We start from the raw sequence: 15,784 nt of genomic DNA on the forward strand, positions 1-15,784 counted from the left end.
AATCAGATATGCTTGAGGGTCTGTCTTGTGACTTCCCCACTCGGTGCTGTGAAGATTAAAGTCACCCAGAACCAGTCGCGGTGCCTGCAACAGCTCAAGCATACCCCACAACTTTTGTCGAGTTAACGACACCTGTGGGGGAACATAGACGGACACAATGCAAATGTCCAGTCCTCTGATCCTGGCCTGTACTGCGACTGCTTCGATTCCTCCTAGCTTCGGGAGCGTGACCTTTCTAAAAGTGTGGCATTTCCTGACCCCAATCAGTACGCCTCCACCTCTATTTGGCCCTGCCCTGCTCTCTGTGATGATGTTGTACCCCCGGAAAGCTGGCGTCTCATCTCCGATAAGAAACGTTTCGCTCAGCGCAAACACATCACAGTCTCGTTCGAATGCGAATTGTTGAAAATCGTTTAACTTGGGGGTTAAACTTCTACAATTCCATTGTAGAAAGGAGATGCCGTTTTTCGTTTTTGGTGTATTACCCATCAAAGGAAATGAACGACAAGAGGGGCATCGTGCTAGCAAGCTGTTTCCCGATGTGTCTAGCGAGAGGCTCAAACCGCTTTATGATTAAACGCGTCGGTTCACTCACAAAAGAGCACAGCCATTCCACGATTGTGGAAAAGGTAAGGACTCCTTTGAAGGCATCGGTGATCGGATTTGGTTGAGGAACCGGTTTTAGGGGGATCTTTGGCAGCTTGGGAACGGGCTTCAGCGGCTTGAGAGGTATCGGTGCCGGCTTCGGAGCGGGCTTACCTGACGGACCGAAAGGAAAATCCTCCTCGAAGTTCAACGAGTTACTTTCCTTACCCTTGCCGCCAGCGGCTTTTGTGGACTTGGAAACCTTGTTGCGCTTCGGATTTGGTCCGGAAGAGTCACTTTCCTCGTCTCTCCGGAAGAGGACTTCCTCCTCGTTTTCCTCGTCTCCCGAATCATCTGCCAAGGGGGCGAAACGATTGGATTGGTTCGCCTGGCTAAGGATTTCCGCGAAGGACTTCTTGGAGCGTTCCTTCAAGGATCGCTTCATCTTGTCCTCGCGCTCCTTGTACTTTGGGCACTGCCGAGTTTTGTGCGGTTCCCCGCCACAAAGCAGGCATTTTTCAGCCTGCTTTTGGCATTCCACGTCCTTGTGGGGGCCGGCGCACTTTGAGCACTTGCTCTTGTTGCTGCAGTAGGTCTTGGTGTGTCCCAACTGCTGGCAGTTTTCGCAGCTCATCACACGCGGAACGTACAATCGAACTGGAAGCCGAAGTTTGTACAGCTCAATGTAGTCCGGCAGAGCTGACCCTGCAAAAGTCACCCGGAACGAGGCAGAAGGAATGAACTTCTTCTTGCCACCCTCGGTGGTGACGTTGCCCAGTTGCCGGCACTCGAGTACCTCCACAGCTGGAAGTTTAGGGTTCTTGAAGCGTCCCACCGCCCTTGAGAGGTCGACAAGCGACAGACTGTCATCGGTCACCACGCCGTCGATTTCGACTTTGTGGGCCGGAATCCAAACACGGTACTCGACACAGAACCGAATGTCTTTCACGATCTGGTTAGCTTCCTCCGCGGAGTTCACGATCACGCTGAGCTTGCTCTTGTTCAGCTTAGTACATTGTACCAGCCCAGGATAATGGTTATGCAGATCTTTTGTGATCCGAACGAAGTTAAGGGGTTTTTGTTTGGGCCGGAAGAAGACCACCCACTCCGTCTGCGAGCCCCCCACGTACTGGCGAGCGCGAGCTTGAACTGGTCTTTCCTTGTCACCTGGTGGATTTGGATTTGGAGGGATCGGAGGGGTTGGTGCCGGTGGAATAGGATTCGGATTTGGCGGAATCGGAGGGGTTGGTGCCGGAGGGATTGGATTCGTATTTGGCGGGATCGGAGGGGTTGGGTTCGTTGGAATAGGAGTTGGATTTGTTGGGACCAGAGGACTTGGATTCAGTGGAAGAGCTGGATCCGGTTTTTGTGTTGGAGGGGAAGTGGGATCAGGTTTTGGGTATGGTTTCGGAGACAGTCGAGACTTGCGTTTCTTCGCTTTGCGCCCGCCAGTGCCCTTCACAACGACCTTGGTGTCCTTTCCGTAGAGTTCCAACGCGGTTTGGTTAGAAGGCACTCCTGGGAGAGGATCAACTTCACCCTCGTTGTCCGTGTCCCAGTCTTCGGACTCGGACATTTTTTCCACCTGGTCCTCATCCGGATCCATGGTTGGAATGAAAAACGAAAGAAAAACTAATACAAAAGCTAATCAAGATTTACGCGAAAAAGAAAAAAAAAACCCAAGGAAGAAGAGAAAAAAAATATGACTAACAAAAAAAAAACTATGAGCGAAAAAAAAAACTAATTAACTCGCCTTTCGCACTCACCGCCGAACTGGCCGCACTGGCTGCCGCCCGCAGCGGGATGCGCGGGAAGCTCGTTTGAGCGCGCTTGTTGTTGTTGTTGTGCTGCCTGCTGCCAGCCACGTAAACAACGGGGTTGTCTCCGACCTGGCCTGGCCGAAAACTGGTCCGCCGACCGCAGTCGACTCTCCGGGGCCGGTTCCACCGACCAACGACCGTCTCTCGCCTCAGCTGCCTCCGCGGCCGCTGCTGCTCACTCCTCCTGCTGCTGCTGCTCGGATGCAGGAACTCGTTCCTCTTCCGCTGCTGCACCGCCGCCGTGTCCACGACGACCAGATTGTGGCCTCTCTGACCACCGGAACGGGCTTGTCCGCTCGCACACGCCTCGGAATCGCCGTGAAAAACGCGCCAAACACACCGCGAAAAAACACGTCCACCCGCTGAGACTTCTGCCGAAGCAATGGATCAAAATTGTTGCAACAATAAATCAATATCATCCCGAATTGTGACGTTTGTTTTGTTTTGTGTTGGTCGAGTGATCTGTCATTCGGCGTACACACTAAACTGGAACCATTCAAAACTCGATTAAACTCGACAAATTTGGTTGAAATCCGATGAAATCCGAAATAATCCGATAAAGTCGATTAAATCCGATACAATCGATTAAATCGTTTGAATTCCAACTAAACTGACGAAAATTTACAAAATTCGTTGGAATTATAGCTCAATGGATTACTGTCGTTCCCCTCGAATTCAAATATTTAAGCCTCGATTTAAACTTTTTAATTTATAAATACTTTAATAATAAAATTATTATTCAATTCTGCATTTTTTTTTAATTCCAAATTTAAGGTATTAAAAATTATTGAAATTTCCGTTATTATATTTTTAATTTTTTTGTTATTTGAACTTCCTGATATAGAATTTTTATTTTTGAATTATTGGTTTTGTTGAATTTCAAAATTTCAGATTATTATTAAATTTTCAGCAAGAGAAAGATATTTCTATGATTATTGTCACGTTTATTTTCACTCTGGTTTACATCATTTCGGTCCCGCTAGTGTAGATCAATCGGACAGCGTAGGGGACTCAGGTTGCTGGTTGGTACTAGCAATAAATAGTTGGCGACACCTTTTTTCTCCATTTCGACCAAAAAGCTAGCTTAGAAGCTTAGATTGCTGATATTATTGTTTACAGCGATAAAGCTTATTTTTCTGAGTACAATGACCCTTTGTACGACAACAAAGAGTTAAAAATGGATTTTTAATTCAATTTTTAAAAATTAACTTCACGGCCCTTCTTGACAGAAAAAGGTCCTACTTGACAGCTCGTTCCAAGGGGACCATAGGGCTTTAGTACCCAATTTGCGAATCCCGCAGATGAGGGTTAAAACAGCAAATACAGATTTTCTCCATCACTCGATACAGACATTTCCTCTCACACTCACCCGCAAGCTGACAACCCTGCTCCGCCGCATCCAAAGATCCAAAACTTCACTCCGGTCCGCGGTACGTGTCCTTTCTTTTTCCGCCGGTAAAACCCCATTCGCACCCATGAAACTCTCCGTTGTACTGCTCCTGGCGGCCACCGCCGCCGTCTGCTACGCCAGCTCCGAGGGCAAGCTGAAGATCGGCGTGAAAAAGCGGGTGGAAAACTGCACCGTCCGGACGAAAAAGGGCGACCTGGTGCATATGCACTACACGGTGAGTTCAAAGTGGGGAGGTTTTGGGTTAAAAGTTTAATGATTTTGGATTTATGGTGCAGGGTACGTTGGAGGATGGGACCGAGTTCGACAGTAGCATCCCGCGGGGGCAGCCGCTCTCGTTTACGCTCGGGATGGGTCAGGTCATCAAGGGTTGGGACCAGGGCCTGCTGAACATGTGCGAGGGTGAGAAGCGGAAGCTGGTGATTCCGCCGGAGTTGGGTTATGGGGAGCGTGGTGCCGGGGACAAGATTCCGCCGAACTCGGTGCTGATCTTCGAGGTGGAGCTGGTCAAGATCGAGCGGAAGACGGAGCTGTAGAGGAGTAAGTTGATAAGTCAAGCCATTGCTCAGTTCGGATCGATTCCGGCGAATAAAAGCATTTATTTCGAATCTTTCTAAATTCTAAAAATATAAAGTAGGGAAATCAAGAGGATATTTCTTTGTTCTAGAGTTTGTCAAAAGTGAACACTTCCTGCGTAGTTTTCAGATGGGGGAAAATTACAAATTTATTTTAGTGGGAAATAATCTGAGATGGGGGGATGATTAAGCTCCTAATACTTTTTGATTGCTTTCCGTATCAGCGCCAGCCGCTGCTTGTGCGCTTCCGTAACGGTGGCGCGCTTGTACGGCCGCAGCTCGTCCGTTCCGAAGCCGGGGATCCACATGTTCCAGTTGCGTTCTAGAAGAATAACAGAAATTTAGTTTCAATCCATTCTCAAAACGATCAAAAGACCCTTACCGAGATGCAGCTGCACGTCGCGCACCTCCACCTTGGCCACCTTCCGGTGCTTGGCCAGCAGGCAGGCCGCGTTCACCGTGTTCTCGACAAAGTCGTCCGCGATCTGCAGCAGCAGCTCCTCGACCTCCTCGTCGAGCTGCTCGGTCGGGTCAATCTCCCGGACCAGCTCCTGCAGCCGGGGTTTTGTGAGAATCTACAAAGAAGGAATCTCAAAATTAGGTCCAACTCCACCGAAATCCGAAGCATCTCACCTGTGTGGCCATGTCGGGCGCGCTGGAACCGCCACCACCGCCGGCCGCACCCCCCGCCTTGGGTCCGCCCGAACCGCCGGCCGATGCCGTCGCACCCCCGGGAACGGCCGCTCCCGAGTTGGCCGGTGAGGCTTGCGAGGGCGATGCCATGCTGCTGCTCTGGTCAAAGTCAGCGTTCTGCTGGTAATCAATGTTATTGCCTATTACGGACATGGTTCTTGGGGGGGAGGTGAGATTGTTTTGTTTTTTGGTGCTTGCTTTTGAAGAATTATAGATAGTGTGTGAGAGCCCTTGGAGAAGTTAAAGTATTAAAAGCAAGAGGGAAGACACGCAAGAGACGTGTGCCCCTAAACCAAAAACCTAAATCAAGAATAAATTTAGAAAAAAAAGAAAATATTCCGGTTAGGACGATGTTTACGCTTGGACCATGAACCATTGAACACTCTACCACCAAACTGCGTTGTGCCAACTGAGAGGCCTGGAATAAAGCCCCGGAGTTTCCCGTGGAAAGACAAAAACAGAACCAAAACACCACACAAAAACTACAAGCCGGTGAATCGTTTGAATAGATAGAGGAGGAGTATGTTGTTATTATTCGTGAGTAAGCTTATGGAAAAACCTCTGCTGCTGCGGAGTGTCCTCGGAGATCGCGTTCCGAAGCGCCACTGATTGAAGAGTTCCGATGGCGTTTTTATTTTTAGACGGGGTGGTGATGTTTTTTTTTCTTTCTTTTCTTTCTCTGCCACACAGTGACAGATTCTGTAAATGACACTGACAGGCAGCTGCATGTGTCAAAACATTTTCGTTACCAATTTTTTTGTTTGTGTTGGTGTGAGTGGGTTGGTAAACAAGACCGTGTGAAAGGGGGAGGTGGGTTGGTAGCAGAAATGTTAAATTTTAAAAATAGTATTGCTTATTGCGAGATAAAATCACGTTTCTCCTTCGCTGTGACTGATTGGAGATTATAGCCGCCTTACTTCAGCAGTGTAAAAATCAGCAAATTGAACTGAAATTCTACGTTGATTTGGCTGTCAACTTGATTTGTTTTGAATATTTTCCAAAAAGTGAGCTGAAAACTCAAGGCAACCTTTGACAACAGCCAAAAATTTGTTCTGCGGTTGTCATGCGGCTGTCATGCGATCATTATCTTGCGGTCGTATCACCGCGCGTGAACTCTAATTAGTGACGCCCGCGATAATAAATATGGTATGAAACAATAAAAAAAATCAATATTACTCCTTTTTGAAATTTAAGAGTTGAACTTTATATTATTATTTATATATTTATATATTTTTTTCGAAAAGTTCAGAAAATTTTACGATTGTTTGATTTTTTTAACATTGGAAATTATTTTTTGAGATATTGGTACTATAAAATAAAAGGCTGTTTCAACAACTAGAGGTAAAATCTTCAATGTTTGTTAGGCAATTTTATTGGAATTTTTTTTTCAACGTTCCGAAAAAATCGACGGTAACATTTCAAAAGGCATCATGTACATTTTGACACTTTCTGGGTTATTGTATATTCTGAAAGTACTCCTAATAGGCTACCTCTCCACCAAAAATGAGCAAAATTTACTTCAGTAAAGTCTGTTTAATCATGATTTTAAATAAAGTAACATAAACAAAATCTCTGCCATCAGCAGTCCCTGTTTATATAGCCCTGTCAACCTGTCAAACAAAAGGCTACATAAACCTCGTGACGAAAAAAAAGCAACATGAAAAAAGCGCCATGTACATTCGGCGAAGAAAAACGAATCATAACAAAGCGCCCCCCTCAGTGACAGCAGGGTGATATCGACGTTGGTGATTTCAAAAGAAGTTATGTTTGTTTTTCTCAAATAAAATTACGGAAATAATGTTTTATTGAATATGGATGATCAACTATCAACAAAAGCAACGTTTTTCATCGTTTGTTATCATTAGAACATCTTATTTTGCTTTTACATAAAAATGGTAATTGAAAATGGATGCTCAACATTCAAATCCAGAGTTTTTTTTGAAAAGGTCCTATAAGCTATTGTCTTTCATATGTTTATAGGACCTAATCAAAAAAAAGTCGAGAAATGCGTTTTTCTCAAAACGCATGGTTTGTACATGATGCTTTTTGAAATGTTGGCATCGAAATATTGGAACGGACAATCATGGACACTTTATTAACCCTCTAACGCCCATGGTTACTCCAGAGCACCACTAATTTTTGTCTTCAAAACTAAATTTCTCTGCAACCCACCATTTTCAACCTGGTTCAAACTGCATTAGTTTTTATAGAATTTAATGTTATAACCATTAAAATTGCACTCAATTCGGTCGATCCAGTTACAAGTAATGGTGAAAAACGTAAAAAATCTCGATTTTGCTCTGGGCGGGAAAGGGTTAAAAAAATCACAAAACTGGAATTTTTCATTTAAAATTAAATTTTAAGTGGCTATTACTTGAAAAGGGTGCAAATGTGTTAAGTACTTTCTGATTGCAAACTTGATACATTAAATACTGGAGTTTAAAAAAATAAATAAAATTTATATTTTTTTCTAAAAAGCACATTTTTTAAAAATATCATAACTCGGCAGCAAAATTTTTGTCCATACTTTTCTATAGCTCAAAAATTGTAGATTTTTTTCAAGATTTTAAAAATTCCCAAATTTTTAAGAATATAAAAAAATCAATATTTTTTTTTTCAATATCAAAATAAAAAAAAACAATCACAATGTTTCCTTTTTTCTAATTTCCAATTAAAAAAAAAACCCGAAATTTAAAAAGCTATTTTTTTATTTGATTAATATATTTGATAATAGAATCATAATATATATTAATCAAATAAAAAGTAATACAATTTCAATTCTTTTTAAATTTTGATTTTTGAATTTTTATTTTTTTTTTTAATTTTGAAACTTTATGAGAATTCTTTTTTTAATTTATAAAATTTTTGTAAGTTTTATTTGTTTTACTAACCATTTTCAAATTAATTTATATGAAAAATTTAAAAAAAGATCAAATCTAGAGTTTTTTTTTAAAAAAAAGGTCCTATAAGTTATTGTGCACACAAAGAAAAAATACTCTAAATTTAAAAAGATCGTTCGTTGGATTAAAAGTTCGCGTTGGTGAATATTCGTAGAAAGTTCAAACTTTTTAATTTAAAAGTTGGAAAGTTTTTGATACTACCATGCACTTCTGGAACAAAATCGTTGTATCGGTAAAAGTTTTTTACTTTTATTATAAGAAGAAACTTTTTATGGCAACAAAAAAAAAATTCAAATTATTCGCTCTACAGCATTGCCTTGGCGTTCTCGATTGCGAGATTCCTACTCGAAACTAGGTGTTCGAAGGCTTGATTGTTGAGGCAATTGCAAACCTCTTTTTACACCTTAGCTTCCATCTACCCCGGGAATCGAACTGACGACCTTTGGACTGTTAGTCCAACTGCCTACCAGCGACTCCACCGAGGCAGGACCCAGGGAGACGACTCTTACACCTGGACTGAGCTAACGACCTAACCTTTTTAGGTTAGTCCGGGGCCAACATTTACTTCCCGTCCGACGGAAGGCGTGATCAGACAAATCTCGTCTCGAAAAATGCCACCGGGACCGTCTGGGATCGAACCCAGGCCGACTGGGTGAGAGGCAATCACGCTTACCCCTACACCACGGTCCCGGCAACAATAAATAACATTTAACATTACAGTGATGATTTTCGAAAATATGATGGATTTTATTTCTATTTTTATTTTTATTTTAATATTAAAACTGCTGCTTATGCTGCTTAACATCGCGGCCTACATGTTGGAGCTCGACAGCGATGTAGAGAACAGGGTGGTCTCGTTGCCGGCCATCATCAGGACAGGCTTGGAGGAGTTGGCCATTGGGTGTTAATTCGGGAAGGTAAGTCGACGTTTTCCGGCTGGGAAGTGAAGCGCCTGAACCGATAGTTTCCGATCACATCGTCCTCCTTCGAGAATGGCACAGATGTTGCCAGTTCATCCGGCCGAAGCTGCGCCGTCGCAAGTTGAGAGTTTGCGGGCGGGAGTTGCTGAAAGAGTTTGAAAGTAAATTAAATTATGGCTAGACACTGAACACATTCTCAATACTCACCGGTGACTTCTTCGGTATTCCAGGTAGATGTTCTTGATCAGGTTCGTCGGATATCGCTCCAACCTCTGGAAGTACAGACGGTTCTTCCAGAACTGGTGCAAACTGTTCTTCCGGATGTTTATGTAATACTCGTCAAACATGTCCCGCACCGAGAAATAGACTGCGGACCCTCAGGCATCCCACACTGTCCCGTCATCACTTCCGGCACATAATGCTGCTGATGGTCGTAAACCGCCGGCACCGAGTGCAACATCCGCGCTGACCACCTCCGATCGCTTCTCGTCGTTTCCCTCTTCTGTTGGATCCTTCTCCTCACCGTTAAAATTAACTTTATCGAATACACGTGCAAATTCACATCCACATAAACGGCGTCCTACAAAAACAAACAAAATCAAACACAAACGCCAACAAACACCCAAGCTTCCTTCTTACCCATTTCGGTCGTGAAACAGCTGCAGATCCGGCAGGAAGCTGGCCTCATCCTTTTGAAAACCAACTTTCCCCTAATCCCCTAACCTTGTTCCGCACCATCCTCCTTCGAAGGTATCCGCGTCCAAGTCCTGGCTGCGGACGCGTTCTGTTTTGATTGACGTCGTGGACCACCGGGACCACCACTCACTAACCACCGGAATCACCTAAACGTTTGTTTACATTTTGGACTTAGACGTACACGGTTTCACGAGAACAACAAAATGAAAGAAATTATACAGTCGAATTAAAAGTTAAAACTTTTAAATAAGTTAGCAATGAGATTTTCAAAAACTGTAGCAGTAAAAGTTTTCATTTTCAAAACAAGAAAAAAACTTTTAATGTAGCAAATTTTAACCACTTATTAATTCAAGAGTAAGTTACTTTTGTCATTACCATAATATTTTTTTGTGTGTGTTCATATGTTTATAGAACTTTCTAAAAAAATCTAGAAATCAAACCAGAACAAAGCCTTTTGGGCATAAACGAGCGAGCGATCGATTGGTTGTGTCCACACTTTGCGCATTGCATTTAAATTTTGTATGGGAATTAGTATGGAAAACCTCCACGAAAACCCCTCTTTTTACATTCAGATTTTTATATCACTTTTATTTTCAAAAACTGCACGTGAAATCACGTTTTAGAGCAGTTTTGAGCACGCTGTATCTGACAGAAGCAAGATAGCACAACACTTCCTTCGGGAAAGTTTTAGAGATTTTTTTTTTTCAATTTTAACAATATTGTGCTGGTTTGAAAAAAATAGTGGAAAATAAAAATGATAAAAATAAAAATATGAAAAGGAGGGGTTTTCCATGCTAATTCCAATACAAAATTGAAATGCAATGCGCAAAGTGTGGACACAACCAATCGCTCCCAAATTTCGGGGGGTTGTTAAGAGGCCTAAAATCAACCGAAAAAAACATGTTCTGAAAAATCGACCATCTCGAGTCATCCTAATAATCACCACGTTAACTTGTTAGCAGTTATTACACGGCTAGAAAGTGTTTCCTTCTTTAAAGATAGGAAAACTCTCCTGACTGACAAAGGTTGAATTTTAGCTTTAAAACAAGGGAAAACTTGTAGTAACGGCTAATAAAGGTTTAATTTTCCCTTCTAAAGGTGCTATTAGACTATGGCAAACAAACAAACAAACTCGTACTTATTTGTATTTGACAGTTTGCCAAGTTCGCAAATAAAGCCAAATTTATGCAGGCTGACAAAATAAAAATAACTTCACGGCAAAAAAATTAAAAGAAACTGCAATTTATTCGGCATTTGTAATACAAATGGGTTTCGTCATCATGATGACAAGGTGTAAACTAGCTGGTGGCCTGTGGAAACGGCTCGTAAAGCTGTGACCAGCGAGGGTCAGAGTCGAGACGGCTGAAAGAAAGGGGCGCATCAATGTGGGAAACGGAAGTAATTTGTGATTGTAGACGGTATTGTTTTGATTCGCAGTATGTTGAGTCAACTGCTGTGGATGAACCTGAAACATCGCAGATTTAAAAACTTAAAAAATCGATTCAAGCTACGTATGATCTGCATTTTCCAATGATTTCACATTTTTACGCATCAGACTACATCGCCTATCCAAACGTTCCATTGTATCTGTGCGATCGTGTCTTCTCTTACTTCCCTCCACCGTTTTCGTCAAAACAAATTAAGCTCGCCTGGTGAGTAGTGTTTGTTGGTCCCCAGCAAGTTTTGCCCTAAAGTCAAGTCACTTTTCTTATCACCATCACAAACGCGTACGTCGTCTCGTAAACAGGTTCAACTCAACTCAACTCGACGACCACACCGACTTGACGTGACTGACGTAATTATCCGCGCTCGTGGTTCTGCAAAATAAAATCGCAATGTCCCTGCTCCGCTCGGCATCGGTTCTGGCAGGTCGGCTGGCCAGCAGGAACCAACTCGCGTTGAAGGTAAGATCGGTGGGATATTAGCTGGGAAGAAGATCTCGTTGATTGATCGTCATTTCAGTGCTTGACGACAACACGGGCGATTCACGGCGAGGCGCAGAGTTCTGAACCGGCGACGGGATTGGCCAAGTTCCCGGGGGCGCAGGCGGCCTTCGTGGGTAAGCCAACGCTGGTGCTGCCGGAACATGTCGAGTCGGTGCCGATCTATCGGGTCATGAACGCGGAAGGGGTGATCGAGGACGCTTCGCAGGATCCGGGACTGAGTCGGGAGGTCGTGCACAAGATGTTCCGCGATATGGTGCTGCTGAACACGATGGACAAGATTCTGTACGAGTCGCAACGGCAGGGCCGCATCTCGTTCTACATGACGAACTTTGGCGAGGAAGCTAGCCACATTGGTAGCGCTGCGGCGTTGAGTCCGGAAGATTGGGTTTATGGGCAGTACCGCGAGGCTGGGGTGTTGGTCTGGCGAGGATTCACCATCTCGGACTTTATCAACCAGTGCTACGGCAATCGGGAAGACGAGGGTAAAGGTCGTCAAATGCCGGTGCATTACGGCTCGAAGAAGCTGAACTTTGTGACCATTTCTTCGCCGCTGGGAACGCAGATTCCGCAGGCCGTCGGAGCGGCGTACGCGTTCAAGCGTCAACCGGACAACCAACGCGTGGTGATCACGTACTTTGGCGAAGGCGCTGCCTCCGAAGGCGATGCCCACGCGGCGTTCAACTTTGCCGCAACCCTGGACTGTCCGGTGATGCTGTTCTGCCGAAACAACGGGTTCGCCATTTCAACGCCCTCGAAGGAACAGTACCGTGGCGACGGAATTGCGGGTCGTGCCGCCGGCTACGGAATCGCCGCCCTCCGATTCGACGGTACGGACATCTTCGCCGTGTACAACGCCACCAAGATGGCCCGCGAGTACGTCCTGAAGAACAACAAGCCGATCGTGATGGAAGCGATGCAGTACCGCATCAGCCATCACTCGACCTCGGACGACAGTACGGCGTACCGACCGGCGGAAGACCTCGAAATCTGGAACACGACCGAGCACCCGATCTCGAAGCTGAAGAACTTCATGAAGCAACGCGGTTGGTTTGACGAGGCCGCCGAAGGGGCGCACGTGAAGGCCATCCGGAAGCAGGTGCTGGCCCAGATCAACCAGAGCGAAAAGATCCCGAAGGCGGACTGGCGCGAAACGTTCCAGGATGTGTACCACGAGATGCCGCAGCACCTGCGCGATCAGATGAAGCAGATGGAGGAGCACATCGAGAAGCATAAGGAGCACTATCCGTTGAAGGATTTTAAGAATTAGGCGGACAGGTTGATTTTACTTGGTGAAAAGTGGCAGTGAAAAAAGTGCATTTATTATATTGTAGGTAATATAGGGATGGTCTTCCCGTTTTGAGAACCGTTTTAGGAATCTGTTACAAGTTGTGAATGGAAAATGTTACAGCAATAAAACTATAGCCATATTGTTTTCAGTCTTCCCATAAAATTTGTTTGTTTTTTTCTTTCATCTAGATTTTTTAAAAGGTCCTATAAACTATTGTCTTTGGTCCTATAAACTTACCTATTAAAACAAACTCTAGATTTATTCTAAACGTGAGTAATTGTCTACGATTTAGCAAACTTTTAATTTTTAAATTTTCGTTTTTTTATTGAATGAAACCTTGTCTTTCCCTATGTCAGAAGAAGTCATTATGCATTATTAGTTTTTCCGATCGATTTGGTGTCTTCGTCGACAAAAATCCCATTTTTTATTTAATTTTTAAGACAAAAGTTGAATTAGGGGAAATATACCCTTTCTAATCAAACACCTATCTTCCTATCACCAGCAGCGCTTGTGGTGTTGCCAGGAAACTTTCTCTATAAATGCTTCTTTTCGTGAGTGTTCGCTTAAAATTTCATCAATTTTGGCAGCACTAAGCTGCCGTTCTACGCATAATTGTCCCATGTCAGTTTTTGACGATTTTGACTTTATGCCATTTTTAAGTTTAGTCTGATGTGTACTTTAAGAAACACACATAAAATCTGGTACTTTGTTCGGAAACTCATCAAAAACAACACCAAGTCTGTTTGTCCCATCGTTGAACCTCTACGCATAATTGTCCCACCAAGTATTTTCTTACACGGAATCATTAGTTTTACTAAGCTTGTTTACCTGTTGTATAGCAAGAGAATCACAAATAAGGGTGATAAACTACTAACTGGGGCAATTAGGGACACATTGGGCGAATAGGAACCCATGGGACAATTATGCGTAGAAACACAGAAATCGGTCGAAAAATTTCAATCGCGTTTTTCTCAGTTGCACTTTTTTGAACATGGGACAATTATGCGTAGAACGGCAGTAAGCAGACCCAAAAGAGCGCTGGAAGAAAAAAAGAACTATGCTGAAAATAGGAAAATGGGCGTGGCCCAATGCACTCGACTGATTGGAATGCATTTTTGAAATATTTTTTTTAAATGCTTGTAAAAGGAATAGCATAACTTTTAATAAAAGTAAAAATAAACAGAAATGTTCACAAAAAGTTGCTCTACTCGTTGGTGTACTTGGTTTTAGTGAATTTCAAGGCACACTCCAGATTATCCAGCATCATTCAAACACGACCGCTTATTAGGCTTAAGGTACCACTAAAACCGAAATCTGGTCAATTTTCATGATTTTTGCCAACACTTCCAAAAAAAAGTCGCGCAACATAAATTGATGTTGCAAGGTACCCAGTCAACACAATTCGAATTTTGAAACGGAATCTAACTAGAATCGTATACGAATTCCTTTTCAAACACAGCAAACGTGTTCGATCCGGATGTTGTAGATTTGTTGAGATATCCTAGGTCATCAAGAACCTCCAGAAGTTTAGGTCCGTGAGTCTACCACCGTAACAAGCAAGTGGTCGATAGATTTCGACCCAGGATCATATGCCAATAACTTCAGTGGGTATGGTAGACTACTTTGTTGATATGTTGGGATATCCAAGATCATCTAGAACTCCCTGAAGTTGGTTCTTGCGGGTCTACCACCGTAACAAGCAAGTGGTCGATAGATTTCGACTCCGGATCACATGTCAATAGCTTCAGTGGGTATGGTAGACTACTTTGTTGATATGTTGGGATATCCAAGATCATCTAGAACTCCCTGAAGTTGGTTCTTGCGGGTCTACCACCGTAACAAGCAAGTGGTCGATAGATTTCGACTCCGGATCACATGTCAATAGCTTCAGTGGGTATGGTAGACTACTTTGTTGATATGTTGGGATATCCAAGATCATCTAGAACTCCCTGAAGTTGGTTCCTGCGGGTCTACCACCGTAATAAGCTAGAGGTCGATAGGTTTCGACCCAGGATCATATGCCAATAGCTTCAGTGGGTATGGTAGACTACTATGTTGATATGTTGGGATATCAAAGATCATTTAGAACTCCCTGAAGTTGGTTCTTGCGGGTCTACCACCGTAATAAGCGAGAGGTCGATAGGTTTCGACTCCAGATCATATTCTGGTATTATATGGTAGACTAGTTTTTTGATATGTTAGGATGATCATGGATATCCCGGATGTTGAATTTTGTAATTTTGTAATTTTGTAATTTTGTAATTTTGTAAATTTGTAATTTTGTAATATTGTAATTTTGTAATTTTGTAATTTTGTAATTTTGTAATTTTGTAATTTTGTAATTTTGTAATTTTGTTATTTTGTAATTTTGTAATTTTGTAATTTTGTAATTTTGTAATTTTGTAATTTTGTAATTTTGTAATTTTGTAATTTTGTGATTTTGTAATTTTGTAATTTTGTAATTTTGTAATTTTGTAATTTTGTAATTTTGTAATTTTGTAATTTAGTAATTTTGTAATTTTGTAATTTTGTAATTTTGTAATTTTGTAATTTTGTAATTTTGTAATTTTGTAATTTTGTAATTTTGTAATTTTGTAATTTTGTAGTTTTGTAATTTTGTAATTTTGTAATTTTGTAATTTTGTAATTTTGTAATTTTGTAATTTTGTAATTTTGTAATTTTGTAATTTTGTAATTTTGTCAAATCAAATTATTCGCTCTACAGCATTGCCTTGGCGTTCTCGATTGCGAGATTCCTACTCGAAACTAGGTGTTCGAAGGCTTGATTGTTGAGGCAATTGCAAACCTCTTTTTACACCTTAGCTTCCATCCACCCCGGGATTCGAACTGACGACCTTTGGATTGTTAGTCCAACTGCCTACCAGCGACTCCACCGAGATAGGACCCAGGGAGACGACTCCTACACCTGGACTGAGCTAACGACCTAACCTTTT

General features: G+C 42.7%; 3 protein-coding genes across 5 annotated transcripts; 2 read left to right on the forward strand and 1 right to left on the reverse strand.

Annotated features, from left to right (window-relative positions):
- Positions 1-3,797: 3,797 nt before the first annotated feature.
- On the forward strand, positions 3,798-4,461 carry LOC120413667 (peptidyl-prolyl cis-trans isomerase FKBP2). The gene is made up of 2 exons (XM_039574593.2): positions 3,798-4,030; positions 4,092-4,461. The coding sequence occupies exons 1-2, from the start codon at positions 3,881-3,883 to the stop codon at positions 4,347-4,349; spliced, it is 408 nt and encodes a 135-aa protein (XP_039430527.1). The 5' UTR covers positions 3,798-3,880; the 3' UTR covers positions 4,350-4,461.
- A 47-nt stretch (positions 4,462-4,508) lies between these two features.
- Positions 4,509-5,778, reverse strand: LOC120413665 (transcription initiation factor TFIID subunit 12). Of its 3 annotated transcripts, none has more exons than XM_039574589.2 (4): positions 5,641-5,778; positions 5,022-5,198; positions 4,771-4,963; positions 4,509-4,710 (listed from the first exon to the last, which is right to left on the reverse strand). In XM_039574589.2, exons 2-4 carry the CDS (start codon positions 5,169-5,171, stop codon positions 4,583-4,585), a joined length of 471 nt encoding a protein of 156 aa, XP_039430523.1. In that variant the 5' UTR covers positions 5,172-5,198; positions 5,641-5,778; the 3' UTR covers positions 4,509-4,582. The 3 variants fall into 3 exon arrangements, with proteins under 3 accessions (XP_039430523.1, XP_039430522.1, XP_052565691.1); XM_039574588.2 differs by having other exon boundaries at positions 5,022-5,201; XM_052709731.1 differs by lacking the exon at positions 5,641-5,778 and adding an exon at positions 5,470-5,592 and having other exon boundaries at positions 5,022-5,381.
- A 5,527-nt stretch (positions 5,779-11,305) lies between these two features.
- On the forward strand, positions 11,306-12,993 carry LOC120413663 (2-oxoisovalerate dehydrogenase subunit alpha, mitochondrial). The gene is made up of 2 exons (XM_039574586.2): positions 11,306-11,501; positions 11,560-12,993. Exons 1-2 carry the CDS (start codon positions 11,433-11,435, stop codon positions 12,808-12,810), a joined length of 1,320 nt encoding a protein of 439 aa, XP_039430520.1. The 5' UTR covers positions 11,306-11,432; the 3' UTR covers positions 12,811-12,993.
- The last annotated feature ends 2,791 nt before the right edge of the window (positions 12,994-15,784 follow it).

This window comes from Culex pipiens, chromosome 3 (assembly GCF_016801865.2).
Source record: "Culex pipiens pallens isolate TS chromosome 3, TS_CPP_V2, whole genome shotgun sequence".
Taxonomy (NCBI): domain Eukaryota; kingdom Metazoa; phylum Arthropoda; class Insecta; order Diptera; family Culicidae; genus Culex; species Culex pipiens.